This window comes from Erythranthe guttata, chromosome 1 (genome assembly GCF_056151865.1).
Source record: "Erythranthe guttata isolate IM_541 chromosome 1, IM_541, whole genome shotgun sequence".
In the NCBI taxonomy this organism is placed as follows: domain Eukaryota; kingdom Viridiplantae; phylum Streptophyta; class Magnoliopsida; order Lamiales; family Phrymaceae; genus Erythranthe; species Erythranthe guttata.
Genome location: NC_142533.1, coordinates 12171633 through 12192399, shown reverse-complemented (window position 1 = coordinate 12192399; position 20767 = coordinate 12171633). Strand labels below are relative to the sequence as shown.

Below are 20767 nucleotides of genomic sequence, written 5' to 3'. Positions count from 1 at the left end.
GAGCTTGGATCCTCCATACTTCTGGCTTGTTGTTCTTCTTCTTTCCCATGGGTAGGGAGGATAAAATCACAAAATTCAAAATGAAAAGACCCAGAAGATCAAACTTTGAAACAAATTCCGAATACAAGATGGTAGCCCTAGGATTTAAAGGACAAGATATGAAATGATTCAAGGATGATACGGAAACATTTGATTTGAAGTGATTTTTCTTATTTGGAAAAGTAGCCACCCTATTTATCAAATCCTGGGTTTTCTCGAAAAAATCGGCAGAGCTATTGAAATTACGTGCAAAATGGACTCCAACTTTTCTAGAGTAAAGTGCAAAAAGTAAGGACTATAATTTCGAAATAGTGGAAAATCCATTGCGGAAAAAAAAAAGACACTATGAAATTTAGTTAAAGGCAGGAAACTCCTATTTGCACTTTTGTGTGGCACACTCGCCAGATGTGTGGGCTGGTGATGAATTTGTAGACCTAAAATTACATAATTACCCCTCAATGTATTAATATATTTGCCCCACCCTTAACTCTGGCGGGAAGAATGTTTGTGTTTCTGGCGGTTGAATTAGGGTTGTTGTGGGCCATATTGCGATGAATTGGTGGTGATTTTGGGACGAATTGGTCGTGCAAGAGGGATTGATTGGTGTTGAAATGTCTGGTGTTGCGATGTCGGGATGAGTTTTTAAATTGTAATAAAATTAAAAATTTATTAAACAATAATGAAAACATTCGCAACTTGTAAAGGAAAAACCACACTATTTCTGAAATTATAATATACATTTAATTCTTTTTATACATTTTCTAAAAATATATAAATAAATTAGATAATTAAAAAAAATCGTAATTTTCTAATAAGAAGATATAACAAAAACAAAGTACTTAAAATATTAAATATAAGAATTAACTAGCAATTTGTAAATCTCATTTGTGCTTTTTTAGTATTATTAAAAAATAGTATACTTTTCAAATTGCAAAAAACTCCATGGGGTATTAATTATGTATTTTTACGCTTGGTAAACATTTAAATAGATGATGGGTCGAATGTGTTATTTAAAAGAATTCGTAAAGGAATTTTTTTGCTAGTTTATTTATTACATATGTTTTTTTTATTATTTCAAGATTACACACGGGTAGTTTTTAACTCAAATATGATAAACTTGATTCCCACTTTAAAAAATTAGAAGGAATACCTTCTCTTACTGGCCCAAAGGCTAAATTGCTAACCCCTCAAATTTGGGTCAATCTCACTTTCCAACACCCTTCTCAATTTTCAGCAATTTCTTATACCCCAAATTTTCCATCAGTCTTCTAAAACAGCAAAACTATTTCTCCCAAACTTCAACTAGGGGTGTGCATACCCCGGTTTGGAACCTTAACTTTTGAAAATTCTAAATTTATTTTATTGAATAGATAAAAAAAAAAAAAAAATTATTATATTTAAAGGGGTAAATTCCACTTTCCCCTTTGTACTTTGGCTCGATCTCACTTTATCCTCTTCTACTCTCAATTGCATCGATTTGCCCCCTTGTACTTTGGCTCGATATCACTTTACCCCCTTCTACTCTCAAGTGCATCGATTTGCCCCCATGTACTTGAAAAATTGTCTCAATGTGGCCCTCGTCGTTAGTTTTCACACATTTACATTAACACCGTTTGATCTAAGTTTAAAAATTACAAAAAAGCCACCCCTCCGAAATTAAATAATTATTGAAAATTTTAAAAAAGTAAAAAATAAACTGTGGCTGGCTTCGTGGACTATGTTTTCTCGTTATCTTGAATTTTTTATTTTTTATTTTATTTTTTTATTTTTATTTTAAAACAATATTTAAACTGAGAGGGGGGGACTTTTTAGTAATTTTCAAACTTAGATCAAACGGTGTTAAGGTCAAAGGTCTGAAAACTAACGGCGAGGGTCACATTGAGACAATTTTTCAAGTACCAAGGGGCAAATCGATGCAATTGAGAGCAGAAGGGGGTAAAGTGATATCGAGCCAAAGTACAAGGGGTGAAATTAGAATTTACCCTAGTTAAAGACATGAATATACCTTTATATACAATACAAATGGTTTTGGGGATAACTATTTCAAATACTAACTTTTGCTTACTTGAATACAAAAAAAATAAAAAATAAATAATTAATTGTAAATTACTTTAATGCCCTTAATGAAAATTAAAACCAAAAAAATATTACAAATACTATTTTTCTTTCTTAAATACCAAATAATCAAAAACCTAAAAAAAACATTTCCCCTCCTCACTCACAAACCCCTCACCTCCTTCTTCTCCCTCCCCAAAAACCCTCCTAAAAAACCTCAAACCAAGAGAAATCAAAACCTTACACAACTTGCAAAATGGCGTCAAATGACAATAGAATGGTAGTTTACGAGCAAGGAGAACCCATTCAAGTATGTATTCATGTATTTTTTGAGCTAAAACATCGATTTTGAATTTTTTTTTTTTTTAAAACTCGCCATGTATTTTCGACACATACAGGTCGAAAATACCCTTATTTTTCGACATGTATGTGTCGAAAACATAACAATTCATATTTTATTAAGTTTCGACACCTAAGTGTCGAATTTTGATACAATTTTCGACACCTAAGTGTCGAAAATATAAAAAAAAAAAAAAAAAAAAAAAGAAAAAAAAAAAAAAAATTACACAGATCTAATTTGACAGGTAGCTGTCGAAAATTGGTTGAATATTCGACAGCTAGCTGTCGAAAACTCATCCAAATTTTGACAGCTATCTGTCGAATTATCAAAAATCCCATTTCAAGCTTTCACATTTTTCGACAACTATATGTCGATTTTTGATGAATTTTCGACATCAAGCTGTCGAAAATTCATCAAAAATCGACATATACAGGTCGAAAATTGTGAACGAAGAACCAACCCACGAATCTCAAATCAATGCTCAAATCGACTGAAATTAGATGCACCCATTACTAATTAACGATCATTTCTACCTAAAACAATCAAATCCTAATTACCCATATCAAACAATCAAATCCTAAGTAAATATTAAAGAAAAAAAATTCGAAAAAAATTATTACTTGGATGAATGAAACCGGAACGAAGAAGCGGCGGCGGGTTGATAACAATGGACGAAGAAGCGGCGGCGGCGGCGGCGGCGAGGGTTGGAGAGGGTTGGAGGTTTTCTTTTTACAACAAAGGGATTTGTTTTTTTTTTTTTTATTTGGTTTTTGATTAGGTAATTTCTAATAAATTGATATAACTGATTTTTTGTATAAAAGGGTGTTTTTGTAATTTTCTTTTTATTTTGGTATTAAAGTAAGAAAAAACTGATAAATATGTACTCAATTTTGGTTTTAAACTTGGTAGTATTCAAGTAAGCAAAAGTTAGTATTTGAAATAGTTGCCCCAATGGTTTTGCTTGAAATCTTTGGGTGCAGTTTTTGGTACAATTTAGGCAGTCCTTGAGGTATTTTCGAGAAATTAATTTTATGTCCTACAACTAATTCCTAAACTATCTAAAAGACCTTTCACGTTAATAATTGTTCAGTTTTTCTTGAACTTCTTCTTTCTTTTTCTTCTTAGAGCGTGTTTGGTTAAGTTTAGATGATGTTAAAAACAATTTATAAGATGATTAAGAGTTTATAACCTCTTCCAAAATATTTGATAAAAAAAAATCTAAAAAATAAGTTGATCCATTTTAAAAAGTACCTATAAGCACCCTAACTTTTTATTTAAAATAACTTCTTAGCTATTTATCTATCTATTTTCTTGCATTTTTATATATTTTGTTTTCACTCTACAGTTCTCGCGGTTCCTTTCAACGTATTCACTTATATTTTTCTCTGAAATTGTTTGTTATAGGTTTAATTTTTTTTTTTTTATATATATACTGTAATGATTTGGTTTTTCAAAGTTAGAATTTTTTTTTATCAACTTTATCTTACTTTTCTGCACTTATGGAACATATATTTATTTCAATTTTACTATCAGTTATTTAAATAATTATTTAATTTCCTATTGGAATGTTACCGAAAATTACTAGTTCACAATTGGCAAGGGACAAAGAAATTAATGTTTGACCTGAATCATATCTTTACTGGAACAAGTTGTTGAGTTGAATGATAGGTTGAGAATTCCAGATATGTAACAACAATCTGCGAGTTAATATTTACCAGAATTGGCAAATCTTGCACTCAAAACTGCCCGAGACGAATGTCCCTATCTAGTCGATCCGCATTGAGAGTTCCAGGAAGTTCTCTAAAATCTTCATTGAATACAGAATACGCACTGCACAAATCACACACAAACCAACCAAAACTATCAAGTATGCAAGAAACCGACCCTCTCACATTTTAAAATGCCAGAATTTAAAAAATACAGAAATCTTGAGCAGAAATGTGAATCATTAACAAAAAAAAAACCGAGGTCCAATAGACCAACTTACATGTAATAAAATTTAGAAATAATGCAAACAAAACATGTTGCCGTTTCAGAAGATCAACAAACCAAGGAATAGTAACTATATTTCACCAGTTGTGCATGCATTGCCTCCCAACGACACAAGTATACAAATAGAACATGAATAGGTGTATTAAGGAAAACCCCTCGGTGCGCTTTGACTGACTGACTGAATTTCATCTATTTTAATATTTTCTATGACCCAATCCATATATATATTCCTATTTTTATTTCAGGGAAACCAAATGCATCATCACAATCACTCGATCTAAATGATCTACTCTGTTTCTAAGATTCAATGTGGAATTATTCGAATATGGAACTTGATAGCCACTAGCCCTTTTCATATCAATAAGAACAAAGTGAAGCTTAACAAGCTACTGCATGCAAACACCCATAACATATTTTGCAACTCATTTCTAAGATCACGACAATTTACAAAGAAAATAATAGTAGCCCCATCAGGAAATTAAACATCAAAACATTGGTACAAAAACATTGACAATATAATTTAAGATATTTCCTGGCTCATGCACATACCTTACGTCACCAGGTTGCCGATGCCCAAGGTTGTAGAATATGATAAGAAAGCCGGTTCCAATTATCTGTACAAAACGTTTTGTGTCAAGTTTAGTTCGAAATAAAGAAAACCAGGCTCTTGTTCTATATGGGTCAGTCTACACCCACGAATAAAGACTAGGGTTTTACAGTTTTCAATCCAAATGCAACCATATGCATTGTAAGGTAACTGTAGACTGACGACCCCAAAATAAGAACAAAAAAACTCACATATAAAGGGCCGACATCAAATCTATTGGCAACAGGTGCCAGAATAAACCATACAACAATTGCTGCCCATATCTTTATCCCAAGCGAGAAAATTGCCATCAAAAGCATATCTAATACAGGAATTAATGGGGATTATCAAAACCAAGTTTCTGTAAACAATACATAAATGGCACAACTCTAGCTTAGCTCAGTCTCTCACCAGGTAGCTTAAGCTTATCACGTAATATAAGGAAAAGCCTCCTTTTCCACCTGCTTGTTGGTTCCGTAAGTTCTATTTTCTATGAGAACAAACAAGAGAGATATACAATTATAATACTCAGAAAGAAAAAAAAAAAAAAAAAAAAAAAAAAAAAAAAAAGCAAAGAGAGAGATTCCTGGAATCACAGTAAAAAACTGACAATATCTTCTCCATCATCATCGTCATCGAAACTGTTAAGTGTGTGCTTAGCCGGTGGTTTTGGCTTGATGGCAACAATCACAGAGTCTAAAACACAAATATTGCGACACATTGTTAGACATGGTAAAATACTGTTAAGAGAGAAAGCGAGTTTTGCAAAATGTTAACACAAAATCATACGAAGCCTAACTTCATGCTTCATCAGAATAGACTTTAGCTCTTTCAAACTTATAATAACATAAAAATGTCCAAGTATTCCATTTCTATCTCATAGATTCAGAAAAAAAGTAGTTGCAACAAAAACCAAAACGAAAGATGATCATCATTAAACTTTATGGACCAAAAAGAAGGAATTATTGACTAAATCATAATTCTTAATATTATCCATAGACAAAATAAGTTCTGTTGCTTTCAAGCTTATCACAATTATCAGAAACAAAAAGGTGCTTGAAGGAAAACAAAAAGGCCACCAGAGAATACAAACAGTTAGAAGATTATAAAGTTGCAAATATATAAGCTTCGGTTCTCCAATTAGAATAGTCTTCTTTAAAGCCAATCTGAAAAGCATATCATCCTTATATTCGTTGATGCATCTAATGATTTTAAGATGTAATCTAGAATAAAAAAGATGGTGTAACTGTTTTAGTTTAAGAAAAGTAAAGGCAACGTCAAAACATAACCATAAACGGAATAGGAAAAGATGTATTTCAAAGAAGACGACAGACAATCTTACCTCCATCATGGAGTTGGAGCAATAAGTCATCACCATTTATAGTGTCATGCAACACGTTTCCTCGAAAAACAAGCTTCATATTCTCAACTGGCAAGTGACTTGTCCCGCCAATCAATTTTCTCAACTCTTTAACCTATTTGTCAGGAAACATAATATTCAATAAACAAATAAATAAATAAATTAAACCCTTACGTGTCAGTGTCTAAATGAAGTTCTGTATATAACATGTGATTGTGAGAGAGAGGGAAAAAGAGGGATATATATTAGGAGTATGTTCCCAGGAAAAAAAGATGCATAAGTTACTTCAATCGCCATTTAGTGCAAAACAATACCTTCAAACTTATGTTGAAGTTAACCTTGATGCCATAACACACTATATATAGATTCTAATCAATGGCGATATCCGAATTTGAAAGAATTGATATAAAAACGACATGCACAGACAGAAGTGGGTTATAGTCATCAACGAGAAGAAAATATATATAAAAATGATTCTTCCCAATAAATATGTGAATGTCTATAATTTGAATAACAAAAGAGGAACCTATAGTGGAGCTGATTACCAATATACCAACAAGACTGTTTTGCAATTATTAGAATAAATAAGTTAAAATATTCAAAGAAAAAGGATCTTCAGACATATATTTCTAAATAGATTCAGTTCAGTGAGTGTAGAAATTTTCAGAACATACTCTGTTAAGATTAAGATATCCCAATTCAGTTATTATTTCCACAAGGAATCATCTATTAGATAAATTTTGTTGAATTAAATTCAATGTTTATGTAAAAGAAGAGGAAAACAAATTGACAATCCGATTACTGATGAAATACATTCTGAGGAATCATGGTACAAACAATTGCATCATACTTCAAATTGTCGCATAACAGATAAAAAAAGAAAAGAAACCCTACTTGAAACATTTAAAATTCAGCAAAATCAGAGAGAGAGAGAGAGAGAGAGAGAGAGTCCGGAATTAAAAAGGTGGAATCTGAAGAAATACTTTGATTGAAGAGGGGAGTGTAAGGCGAGAACGAGGAGAAGGGCCGATCATTTGCAGAGTGATATTAACCATTACATCATCTTCTTCGATTAGATCGGCCATGGCTCCAACCCAACTGTTGTACCTCAAGGTACAAATACAACTGATGATATTATTTATCGTGATGAAAATGGGATTGTAGTTTGTGAGATGTTTTATTAGGATTTTTCTATAAGAAATCGGAAGTTGAGCAGACCGCAGACCCAAATATTTTTGGATAATAAAAAATAGGGGTTTTTGTGTATAAGTCCCTAATCAAGCATCTTTATTACTAGTAATCGAACACGTGCGTTGTACGGGGTTACATATTTTAATGAAGGGGCAATTCGCTATAGGTCCATCTATATTATAATTTATGTGTGTAAATCCAAGTCAAAATTTAATGTTTTAATAAATTAATAATATTTATTATGGCAAAAATACCCTTAATTAAATCAAATCAAATCCCCAGAAATCTCTCTATCAAACCAAATTCCCAAACATCTCTCTTACAAATATTAACTAAAACAAATAAATTAATTCATAACAAAAATATACAATTTATTTTACAAACTCATACTCTAAAAACGTCACCGCAGCCCCACCACCGCCTATGATCCGGGAACTGCGACGTCTATGACTCCGCGAACTGCAAATAGCAAACTGAAAATTAGATTTTATATTATTGAATTGCAAACAACAAAATACCTATGATTTCGCCAAATGCAAACAGCAAACTGAAAAAACAAAATTCATAATTTTTATTACTAAATTACAAAAAAAAAATTACCTATGACTTCGCCAAATGCAAACAGCAAATTGAAGAAAAACATTCAGCAAAACTTGCATTATTGAATTGCAAGCAAAAAACTACCTATAACTTGGCTAAATGCAAAAAGCAAACTGAAAAAAAATAAAAAATCAGGATCATTAAAAACATCAACCAAAAAATTGTTTATTTGTTTATAGAACAATTTGCAAACAACAAAAACATTAAACAAAATGTTTGTAAAATGTAACTTAAGACATACCTTGCAAATTGTAAACCAGAGGAATCGAATCTCAACATCTAACGCAATTCTTCAAACAACAAACGAAATTAAACCAACTACAAACGGAAATTGCTAACAACAAACGATGGGAGGTTCTACATACGAAAAACACAATGCGAATTTGGCTAGGATTTTGGATTTCTGATTTTTTTTTTTGGGAGGGGATGTTTGCCGTCCTCTTTAATTCTTTCACAAAGAAATCCTCTCATAATCTAAAAAGATCCTTGTTTTTTTTCATCTCTATAATATTTCTTCATTAAAAAAAAGAAAAAGAAAAAGAAAAAAAAAAGAGAGAGAAGCACGAGAGAGAGAGAGAGAGAGAGAGAGAGAGAGAGAGAGAGAGGCATGAGAATTGAGATGTTGAAGGAGAGAGATATGAGAAATTATATAGGGGAAAAGTTACGTGAGATTGGAGAGAGAGGATATATAAGATTTGTTTTCTTATTAATTGAGGGTGCTATGGTCTATATAGTAATTATTTTAATTTATTTATATTAATTTATTGGGTCAAAGGACCTATGCCCATATTCATCTAACAACTAGGATCTCTAGCCATATAAGTCCAAAATAAGGGGTGTCTAGCAAATTTCCCCTTTAATGAAATGACACAACAACAACAATAACAACAACAACAACAACAACAACACAGTTATTAAATCGGAAACCACAAACTGTGACAAATATAATGTACACTTAAAAATCGCACTTTAACTGCTCACAAGATGCGTGCACTTCACTGGTACCCAAGATATTACTGCAGAGTAACAATTCCCATTAGCATTATATATCAGTTCTAATAACACAAAAAAAATTATTGAAAGAAAAAATGCGAAACAAATATATGGAAAACAATAACCTTTAATGTTGTGTGACAATTCATTCTTTGTGGCAATGCATTCATTTTAATGATATTGCATGTCACACTCTGCGAAATAATAAGAACATATTATGCATAGTAGAATGTAAGGGTTACATAAGAACTAATGTGAAAAACTGTAAATAAAAAATACCTTAAATTTTGAAATACTTCTTTATAAACAATGTTTGTTGTATTTTTTGAAGTATTTCCTTCTTTGTCAACTATAAGTATCTTCAAACCTTTTCGACTGGTAACCCTCGAAATTGCTACGTACAGTTGTCCGTGAGAGAAAACAGACTTTTTCAGATATAGACCAACATTTTGGAGGGATTGACCTTGGCTTTTATTTATTGTCATAGCGAAGGAAAGAACAATGGGAAATTGTCTCCTCTGAAAGTGAAACGGAATTCTACTGTCAGACGGTGTTAACGACAATCTTGGAATGAAGACATTTTGTCCGACATTAGAGCCTGATGTTATTTTTGCTTCCAAAACGCAATTTTCCAACTGAGTAATGGTCAATCTTGTACCATTATACAACCCATTGGACTGGTCTCTATTCCTCAATAACATAACATGAACACCTCTCTTCAACTTTAATTCATGGTTTGGCGGACCTGAAGATGTAATAGTATTCAAAAACTCTGGAGTATGAATATCATGATGTGAGTCGACACTCTCATTCGCCGTACATGGACTATCAAAACTAAGATAGACTCTTTCCTCTTCGAGAACTAAAGACAACATGTAATCGTTCACCTTCTCAAAAATTTCATTAGTAGGTGCCAATATAGATCGCTGTTGTAAGTATTCAGAATCCATGATATTAGCGAGCAAATTTGGGTAAGTTTCTCCAGCAATAGACGCTAAGTGGTTACCTGATGATTGTATGAGCAACTCATCACGTATCTCAATGTTCATAACTCCATCATTGTCATCACCATTAGTACCATCGCCTATACTTAACACCCAATCTCAGAAGTTCTTCAGTTCCTCACAATTAGAACTTGTTGAAGAAAGCCTCATATTTTTTGTTAATGTTAACACTTCACAATGCCGCCACAAATGTGAGAAATTTATGCTCGCCGACACAACTTGTTGTCTTGTTCCCTTTGGCATGATAGGCAATATTTGTCTAAAATCACCTCAAAAAACACCTATTTTGCCACCAAATGGTTTATTCTCATTTTCAGGATCAGACTGGTTTAGGATATCCTTCAAAGATTGATGTACGGCTTCAAAACAATGCTTGTGAATCATCGGAGCTTCATCCCAAATGATGAGTTTCGCTTTTGTTATCAACTCCGCCAAAGGAGACTCACATGCAATGTTGCAAGTAGATTCTTCATTAACGTTAAAAGGAATGGCAAACCTCGAGTGAGTTGTTCTTCCACCAGGAATGAGTAAAGATGCTATCCCACTTGAAGCGACTGTAGTACTATTTCATCTTTTGACCTTAAAACTGCCGAAAGCGTTCTCCAAATATAAGTCTTACTAGTACCTCTGTAACCATAAAGGAAAAATAAACCACCACGTCTTTCATTTACACGAACCATAATCTTATCATAGACAATCCTTTATTCGTCATTGAGACTTGTCAATAACTCTGAATGTTCGGCAGCTAATGCACTTCTGTCATAATTAAGTTCATCGTTGATAAGTCTATTTTCAACTTGTGGGAGAGAGACATGTTTGGGAACGAGATTGTTGGAAAATCAGCTAGACTCTTATTGCTACTTCGCATCTTTTCTTCAATTTTCATTAGGGCAAAAATTTTCAAATCATCTTCATCAAGCTGCAAATCTGAAATATTAAAATTAATTTAATAAATTAGCAACGATGCAGAAAACAATCAATGGCAGAGAAAAGAAATTTTGTAATAAATTTACCAAATACTTGAAAATATGTGAAAAAATACCTTCACGTTGCAGTATAGTTCTTTGTGTACGCATGATATCATCACTCAAAAAATGCCATATTTTATCCCAAACCTATTCAGGCCGTGTCATTTGATTCGACAATAGAAGAGTTATGAACATATTTCGTAGGAATTTAGCAAACCCCCAATGGCTTGCTTCTTCAATACCATCTATGTACTCCTTATCGTCATCTAACAAACCAGTTGCATAGCAAACATCTCTAAACATAGGATAAACCACATTATTGACGGTTCTTAACTCAATATAAGAAGAAGGCCCTCTAATTATATTGAGTAAGATGCTCAAATAATATAATTCACCACTTCCTGGGGCTACGTAATGAATTCTTCCAAAAGAGAATCCTTTCTTTTTGGGAGTCCATGCACGTAAAGGTTGTTTCCAGACGAATTTCGCTGGGAATTCTGCATAAGTAAGACCATTTGCCTCGGTATATGTAGAATTTGCGTCCATCCATGCTAAAAAAATTGATTGCAATACATGTGACCTCTCAATAACCGATTCAAGAGACTCATCACCATCAAAAAATACAACTTGTTCGTTGGGTAGGTGAATAGGCAAACGCTCGACTGCCGGTTCCCTAAAATAAACATCGAATGCAAATATTCGCCACACTGCTTCACATGGTGATAAGTTTTTACAATCAACGTACATCTTGATCTCATCGTAATTTTCTGATTGTGAGTCGCCAGATCATGTTCCATAAAAAGTTGCAGTAACACGATCATGACCTTTGTTGATGTACTTGAAAAGATACTTAATTGATCTTGATTGGTTGCACTACTCAACATTTATATGCACCTTGTACCTTTTCATCAGATATGGATTATAAGGCACCACAAATCTATTATCAACATCATATTTTTTCCTTTTTTGACTACCCTACCATTATCCCTTCTCTTGTACAGTGGATAACCTTCTTTATCATTAGAGGTTCGATCATTGAATTTTTTGGGGAAGTGCATTGTACACTTCCCATCCTCCATGCATGAAGCGGTTGGATTAAATACACCACATGGACCATGGATCATAAGAGAAGTAACAGAACTATGAGGCACAGGATCTTCATTTTCATCAGGGATTTTAGCAGATATTATCTTATCGATATCTTCTGGATTTGGGTACTTGGAGTCATGATGTAAAAAGATAAGTATATAAGTATACGGCAGTCCTCGCTTCTGAAATTCTATTGTGTACATCACTGCATACAAAATAGAAAACTCATATTAATAATTAAGTAAATGCAGGAGATCTTGCTCCTGTAATATTGATACAATACAATAGTCATAATGTACAGACAAATTAGAAATCATGAGATGTAATAATTCTTTGTAAAATGATCATAATTAGAAAACATGTGAAAATTCCACAATGAGGTATTCTTATAATAAGTGTATGTTATAATAATACTATATTAATATTTTCTTTTACAGAAAAATATTATAATAATATCATTTAACTTATTAAGTACACCAGTTCAAAAAACATTTATAATTAACATAAGTTATTACTAATTTTATAATAATTAAAATAAGTCATTGTAAAAAGAATTTGAAGATTAAAATAATATTTGACAGTATTATATAAATGCTATCATAAGTTTCAAAAAACTTTTACGCAGTACCTGATTTCACTTTTTCGAATACTTTTCCCCGTTTTATCTCCTTGATGAACTGATCGATTTTTATTTTCAAATCTCAACAAACAATATCCGGTCTAATTTCAACTTTCAAACCTTTACCCTTGAGAAGTCTTGTTATCTCGATCCGATTCTAATGCATGTGAAAGTAATAAATAAATCAGGATATCCAGACAATCGACATATAGCCATAGAATCTTGGTAAATTTGTATCATATAGCAAGCTCTATTAATAAATGTTGCTAGTAATATGATACCTTTCCCCTTTTTTGATGAAATGTTTTTTTCTCTCAAGTATGCTTCTGAAAGACCCTTGTACATGTCAGCCCTTAACTCCTTTTAATGCATCCGAAGATATGCTAAACGAGCTGATTCAATCGTACTAAAAAAATCAACCGTAAGTTGTTGGAATAGACGTTTGGAACCTAAAAAATTTTCCGCTCTCAATGGTTCGCATTTGAATTCGAAATGCGATGAATTCTCTCATTGACACTTTTCGTCTCCTATTAGTCACCAAATTGCTCTTATCATTTAGTGCAATATCATCTCTGTAACCATCTTCTCCACGTGGAAACAACAACGGATATTGAAGTAGAAGATAAGCTGGAGATACTATACAGACACGACGCAACAGCCCAGATTGTGTCTCAACAATAATGTCTCGCTCAGCGTCGGCAGAATCAAAATCACCAACTATAAGTGTTGCTACTTCAGATGCAGAAGGAAGATTGCATCTTCTAGCATCATGATTTCTCTTTCCTAAAAGCCGTAATTTGACTTCACGGAATGCTGGACTTTCAATTTTATCTCTGACCATTATGTAAGAGTGCGCGTATGCATGGATTGTACTGATCGAGCATATCCTTTAGATCTGTAACAATAGAATTTGATAGCTCATTCGAACTTGATTCCATCCTATAACGAATACATATTATTTTTTGTTAAAATCCCATATAGTAGATAAGTTATAAATTAAACTAACATTTGTAAACATATAGATAAAATTAGTAGTATACCTTACGACATTCATTATGTTTGATACTTCATTTTCAGTGTCGTAAATATACAATTATGCAAATTTTGGTGTTAATCCTTCAGATGGAATTAAGCTTCCGATGCAGTGGTAGTTCCCCGCACATGATAAATGTGGGTGGTGCAGTTCCTTTATTTATTGTTGTATCAATTCTTCCTCCCAAAGGCGTGAAGGAGAACATCATATTGAAGGATCGAATGTTTATTCCATGGCCAGATGTGTCTTGTAAAATAAAGAATTGTGTGCACATACATAAAGGTGAAAAAATATGTACGCAGTATAATGAAATCAAATACTAAGAGGAGTATTTTGACCGCTTGTGTTGTTGGCAAAGGATTGTGAATGTGCAACCAATTCCAAATCTTTAATTAAAGAGGTGGTTGATTAATATATCCGACAAATGAAAATGAATCAAAGAGAAAAAAAATAAAAAATAAACTTTTTAAAGTTTTTAAAAATAAATTTAAATTTAAAAAATGATAAAATATATCTTCCAATCCAAAGAATGAATTACCTAAAATATCACATTGTCCATTAAGTGCGAATTCACCCAATGTATTAACTTCAATCGTGGATGTTGTATATGTATTATGCGATGACGAATAGTTTTCATATCTCTTGTTGGATCAATTGTTAACATAGATGATGAGGTTGTGCTAGAGTCACAATTTTCTTTATTGCTCTCTGAATAACGTCTCTTTTTTTCCACGGCTTTCTTTCGGAGGTAGTGAACGATCCATTAGCTATAAAAAAAATATGTCATCGAAATAAACGAAAATACAATTAGTTATATTAACTCACAGTTATATTTACACAATATTTAAAGTTTAATACATAGTAACCATTGAAAAGGCATTTACAGGAGAAATGTATAGAAAAAATAAATGGATGAGTGAGATGTTCACAGATGACCTTCAATTAAATCCGACGGAATCTCGATCGAACAACAGATTGGTGAAACCTTGTTTTTAGTCACCAAGTGCAAAAGATTGTATAGTAGACTACTTATACTGCAACAGACAAATAGTAATAACTGTTGAGATGAGCATAAAAAGTTATTGTCATAGAAATTTCGAACAATATGAAAGTCTTGACACGAAAGATGTGTGAAAATGGCATGATAATGGAGGAAACCCTTTATATGTCTTAGTGGAGGAGTTGAAAAGAATGTTGGAAGTTATATATAATGTGAGTGTTTACTTCCATCCACACAATCCAACTTTACGAAAGATGTTTAATATCCATTATAACAGAAAACTTAATCAAAATTTATAAATTAAAGGCAAAAATAAAAAATTTGTTAAGAAAACAAATTAAAAGGGACGGTAATTTATTTTGGTTGATTTGGTTTTAATTTGTTAATTATTTATTAAGTTGTATATGTAAACTAATAATATTTTGGTTGATTTTAATTAAATAGTATTTTGTTTTAATTTGTTATTTTGTTTTTATTTTTATGTTAATTTATTTGTTATTTAAATAATATTTAATTTTTAATCTATTATTTATTTAGTTAACCTCCTGTTTTGACAAATTAAATTGATTTATTTATTTTAGTTATTTATAGTAAATAGTATTTAGAGGGTGTTTGGCTAAGCTTATAAGATGTTTAAATGAGCTTATAAGATGTTTTAGAGCTTATAAGCTCTTCCAAAGTGTTTGGTAATTTTTTTTAAAAAGATCTTATTTTTTTTAAAAATAAGCTGTAGGAGAGCAAATAAGATCTTTTTAAATAAGTACATCTACCCCACCTTTTTATTTAAGATCTTTTAATGAGTAAAAATAGGAAATAAGCTCATTATCCAAACACTCTAAAAATTAATCCTAAAAATAAGATGTAACAGCTTATCAGCTCTAAAAACATCTTATCAGACGTAAGAGCTTATCAGCTGTTTAAAATAAGCTTAGCCAAACACCCTCTTAGTTGGACAGTGATTTCCGTTTCTTCATTCAGAATAACTCATAAAAATTAATTCATGAAAATACTATGTTTAATTTTTAATAAGTTGAATTTGAATTTTACATATAAATTATGGGGAAATTTGCTAGACATCCCTTATTTTGAACTCATATGACTAGAGATTTTAGTTGTTAGATGAATATAGGCCTAGGTTCTTTCTCCCAATAAATTAATCTAAATAAATTAAAATAATGGGATTATTTTGTAGACCCCCCTCATTCCCAAATTATATAGAACTAACTACCAAGTGGATTACACTCTAAGGGAAACCCCCCTAATTTCGAAAATATTTTGACATACCCCCCTGGGCCCCTCTGAAGTACCTATAATACCCTTTCAAAATCAGTTTTAAACCCTAGACACTCACATTTCGGTCTCTCTTCTTCTCCCAGATTCAAAATCCCGCCTCCACAAACCTCCCACCGGTGAAATTGCTTCCCGGAGCCATAACTCAATCTCCGATGGTCGGAATTCGATGGTTTAACTACCGTTGGATTCCTCTCGCCGGGCTCCCTCTTTTGGTGGTGATTTCATTCAGTTTGGAGCGCAGATCTGTTTCTGTATTTTTTTTTCATTCGACGACGATGGTCATGTCGGAGGTGTTCTTTGTGTTCCACCAGTCGAAATTTGACGGGCTACCCACCGTTGAATTCCTCTCGTCGAGATCTGTATTTTGATGGTAATTTTGTTTATTTTTATGTTTACAGATTCATTTCTATAATTTTTTGCATTTGTGGGTGCGCGAAACTGTGGGTGGTTAGTAGCGGCGCCTAGGGTTTTGGTAGGAGGCGAGGGGGGGGTGAGGATTCACTGTATGTTTGATTTAAAATTTGTAGCATTTCCCAGCAATAACCTCTCTCTCTATCTCTCGATCTCTTAGTGTTTGTTAATTTTTGAGTGTTTTGATGTTTCTTCAAATTTTGTTGATTTGCAACTAAGTAATATTTTTTTGTTTTGATTTTGCAATTGCAGCTTATGAAAGCCATTGATCCTCTCCTTGAAGGTGTCAAAAAATTTGGTTGAAGTCACATGTGAAGCAGTGGTTGATAAACTGTATACATTACTATACATTACTATACATATATAGTAACATGTAGTTATATATGCATATATTTGTGTATTTTCAATTTTTTAATTTTTTTGGTTCTGAGGTGATTTATAATAAAAATATTGACATTTCTAAATTTTTATTGGGGTTTATGAATTTCTTTTGTATAAGCCAGTATTCGTGTGTGTATACAATTGATCGACTAAAAATATGGGGAAAAAAAAAGAACATAACTACGAATTACTATAGGTACTATAGTTACATGTAGTTATTTTCAGTACAGCAAACATATTATTTTGAAAATTAAAAAAAATTAAAAAATTAAAAAAATTAATTTAAAAAAAAAAATTAAAAAAAAAATATAAATTTAACAAATAGGTTTATTATTATTTATAAAAAAAAATAATAATAATAAATAAATCAGCGAAAATGATAAATACAGTACTAGAAATGCTGAATGCAGTTTGGCCGAAAATTGCATATAAGGGTAGTATAGTACTTTCCCTTCTCCAGGGGGGTATGTCAAAGGATGATTTGGGCTTGGGTTTATCACTAGTTTATTTGGTGGCTAGGGGGTTATGTAAAATAACCCCTAAAATAATTAGTATATAGACCATAACACCCTCAATTAATAAGAAAACAAATCTTATATATCCCCTATCTCCAATATCACGTTACTTTTCCCCTATATAATTCCCCATCTCTCTCTCCTTTTGTATCTCAATTCTCACGCCTCTCTCTCTCGTGCTTCTCTCTTTTTTTTTCGCTTTTTCTTTTTCTTTTTTTTAATGAAGAAATATTATAGAGATGAATAAAACAAGGATCTTTTTAGATTATGAGCGGATTTCTTTGTGAAAGAATTAAAGAGGACGACAAACATCCCCTCTAAAAAAAAAATCAGAAATCCAAAATCCTAGCCAAATTCGCATTGTGTTTTCCGTATGTAGAACCTCCCATCGTTTGTTGTTAGCAATTTCGGTTTGCAGTTGGTTTAATTTCGTTTGTTGTTTGAAGAATTGCGTTTGCTGTTGAGATTCGATTCCTCTGGTTTACAATTTGCAAGGTATGTCTTAAGTTACATTTTACAAACATTTTGTTTAATGTTTTTGTTGTTTGCAAATTGTTCTATAAACAATTTTTTGGTTGATATTTTTAATGATGCTGATTTTTATTTTTTATTTTTTTTTCAGTTTGTTGTTTGCATTTGGCCAAGTCATAGGTAGTTTATTGCTTGCAATTCAATAATGCAAGTTTTGTTGAATGTTTTTATTCAGTTTGCTGTTTGCATTTGGTGAAGTCATAGGTAATTTTTTGTTTGTAATTAAGTAATACAAATTATGAATTTTGTTTTTTCAGTTTGCTGTTTTGTTTGCATTTGGCGAAATCATAGGTATTTTGTTGTTTGCAATTCAATAATATAAAATCTAATTTTCAGTTTGCTATTTGTAATTCGCGGAGTCATAGACATCGCAGTTCCCGGATCATAGGCGGTGGTGGGGCTGCGGTGACGTTTTTAGAGTATGAGTTTGTAAAATAAATTGTATATTTTTGTTATGAATTAATTTATTTGTTTTAGTTAATATTTGGAAGAGAGATGTTTGAGAATTTGTTTTGATAGAGAGATTTTTTGAGATTTAATTTGATTTAATTAAGGGTAGTTTTGTCATAATAAATATTATTAATTTATTAAAACATTAAAGTTTGACTTGAATTTACACGCATAAATTATAATATAGAGGGACCTATTGCAAATTGCCCCATAAATTATAGGGGTTTTTGCATAAGTCATCAACCAATCATCTTTATTCTTCTAGGTTTAGGGTTATATCTCTTTCACCAATAAGCTCATCCCTTTAATATTTATTATAAATAAAGAAATTATTCATGTTATATGACAATATTACTTACTCCCAACCATTTATACCCAATTCTTAATTGTAACCCCAATTTAATTAATTTTGTCCAAAAAAAAATCCAATTTTGACCACAAAAATCCAATTTCAAAACTTTTCTTTCAAAAACATTTTTTTTTCAAAACAAATATTTTTGCCGCCGGATTCCGGCGGTCAACGCCGATCTCCGGCGTTGACGTTTCGATTTTTTTTTTTTTTTTTAACGTCCGCTGCTAAACGTTGGCTGTAATTGTACTGCCACTGACAGTAAATTAACGTAATTATACTGTCAATGAAAGTTAATTAACGTAATTGTACTGGCGTTGAAAATACATTTATGTAATTGTTCTGCCGTTGACAGTAAATTAACGTAATATTATTATTTTTTATTATTTGTTATTTATTTTTATTTTGTTTGATTTGTTGATAAGTCAACGTAGTTATATTACTGTCGTTGACAGTAAAATAACTGTAAACACAATAATATTATTGTCAACAACATCAATATTATTATTTTTTTGGGTTTTGTGTTTTGTTTGAGTTATTCACGGAGTAACATAATAATATTACTGTGGTTGAAGGTAATATTACTGTTGTTATAGTAATATTGCTGTCAACCACAACAATATTATTATTTTGTTTGGATTTTTTTGTTTGTTTGAGTTATTCACGGAGTAACGCAATAATATTACTGTCTATTATTGTAATATTACTGTGGTTGACGGTAATATTACTGTTGTTATAGTAATATTACTGTCACTCACAGTAATATTAATTCTTTTGACTTTTTATTATGTTTACATTTGTTGAACGGTCAACATAGTAATATTACTCTATTACACAATAATAATGAGTTTTGTTGTGTTAATATTACTGTGCTAGAGATTAATATAGCAATATTATTGTGTTAAACTGTAGTATATATAGTTAATTTTACTGTGTTAAATAGTAATATAGTTAATATTACTATCAATCACAACAATATTGTTGTTTAAACGAAGAAAAAAAATGTTACAGAAAAAAGAAGAAAAAGCCGCAAGAAACAGGTAGCGGAAAAATCAGAAAAAAAATAAAATAAAAAAAGTCAACGCCGGGGACCGGCGAAAAAATCCGGAAGAAAAATAAAATCGAAAAGTCAAAGACGGGATCCGGCGGCACAAAAATAATTTGAAAAAAAAAAAGTTTTGGGTCAAAATTGAATAATTTGTGAAATTTGGAGTCAAATTGAGGTTAAATTAAATTAAGGATGTAATTGGAGCATATTAAAGTATGAGAGGCTATTTTAGTCTTTTACAAAAATTTGGACCATGTGTGGACTTATTTGTAAAAGAGTTTTTTATCTGGATCTCTTTGTAAATAAGTACCCATTGATGGGCTTATTTGTAAAGACCCTAAATTATATAACCTTCTATCCGAAGAGATAGCAGCCGATCAGTTCTCATTAATAACTGTCAAACATAGTCATAGTAGTAGCAAGAAACAAACTAATACAACTCCAGTAACAAATCGTATTACTAAACAAACAATCTAATGTATAATTAAAAACTAAATTCCACAAATAGATCAAAGAAGAAAGCAAAATAAAATAAAAAGTAAAGTGGCATAAAAATATATTACATATGCAAACATAATTAATAGTTTGAACATTGTAAAAATAAAACAAATTAAAAGAGCGAAAAGCTGGAAGAAAAAACCACAAAATATAAATATCTATTCGATCAAATTAATTCGATTCGCTACCATCGGAATCTTTAAGATCTCTGGAAGAGTCTAACATATATCAATCAGTCGAGCAATCCTCGTCACTACCATCATAACATCTGTGATCATTGTCAAAGTCTGACATATCCGTATCATTTGATCAATCGCCATCCTCGTCGTGTTAATCGTATACGAACTTAATTCTTTCTTTTGGTCTGATTACTCTACAACGTGGTGCCATACGAAATTTCAACAGTGATTTGTAGGTCTTCT

General features: G+C 31.6%; 2 protein-coding genes across 2 annotated transcripts; both read right to left on the bottom strand.

Annotated features, from left to right (window-relative positions):
• Positions 1 to 4026: 4026 nt before the first annotated feature.
• On the bottom strand, positions 4027 to 7573 carry LOC105961621 (ubiquitin family protein). The gene is made up of 7 exons (XM_012985854.2): positions 7356 to 7573; positions 6355 to 6487; positions 5623 to 5708; positions 5424 to 5502; positions 5225 to 5334; positions 4976 to 5040; positions 4027 to 4264 (listed from the first exon to the last, which is right to left on the bottom strand). The coding sequence occupies exons 1-7, from the start codon at positions 7455 to 7457 to the stop codon at positions 4171 to 4173; spliced, it is 669 nt and encodes a 222-aa protein (XP_012841308.2). The 5' UTR covers positions 7458 to 7573; the 3' UTR covers positions 4027 to 4170.
• A 1770-nt stretch (positions 7574 to 9343) lies between these two features.
• Positions 9344 to 13677, bottom strand: LOC148772844 (uncharacterized). The gene is made up of 8 exons (XM_088820784.1): positions 13257 to 13677; positions 12108 to 12422; positions 11371 to 11835; positions 10973 to 11087; positions 10786 to 10859; positions 10442 to 10627; positions 9436 to 10240; positions 9344 to 9350 (listed from the first exon to the last, which is right to left on the bottom strand). Exons 1-8 carry the CDS (start codon positions 13675 to 13677, stop codon positions 9344 to 9346), a joined length of 2388 nt encoding a protein of 795 aa, XP_088676910.1.
• Positions 13678 to 20767: the final 7090 nt, after the last annotated feature.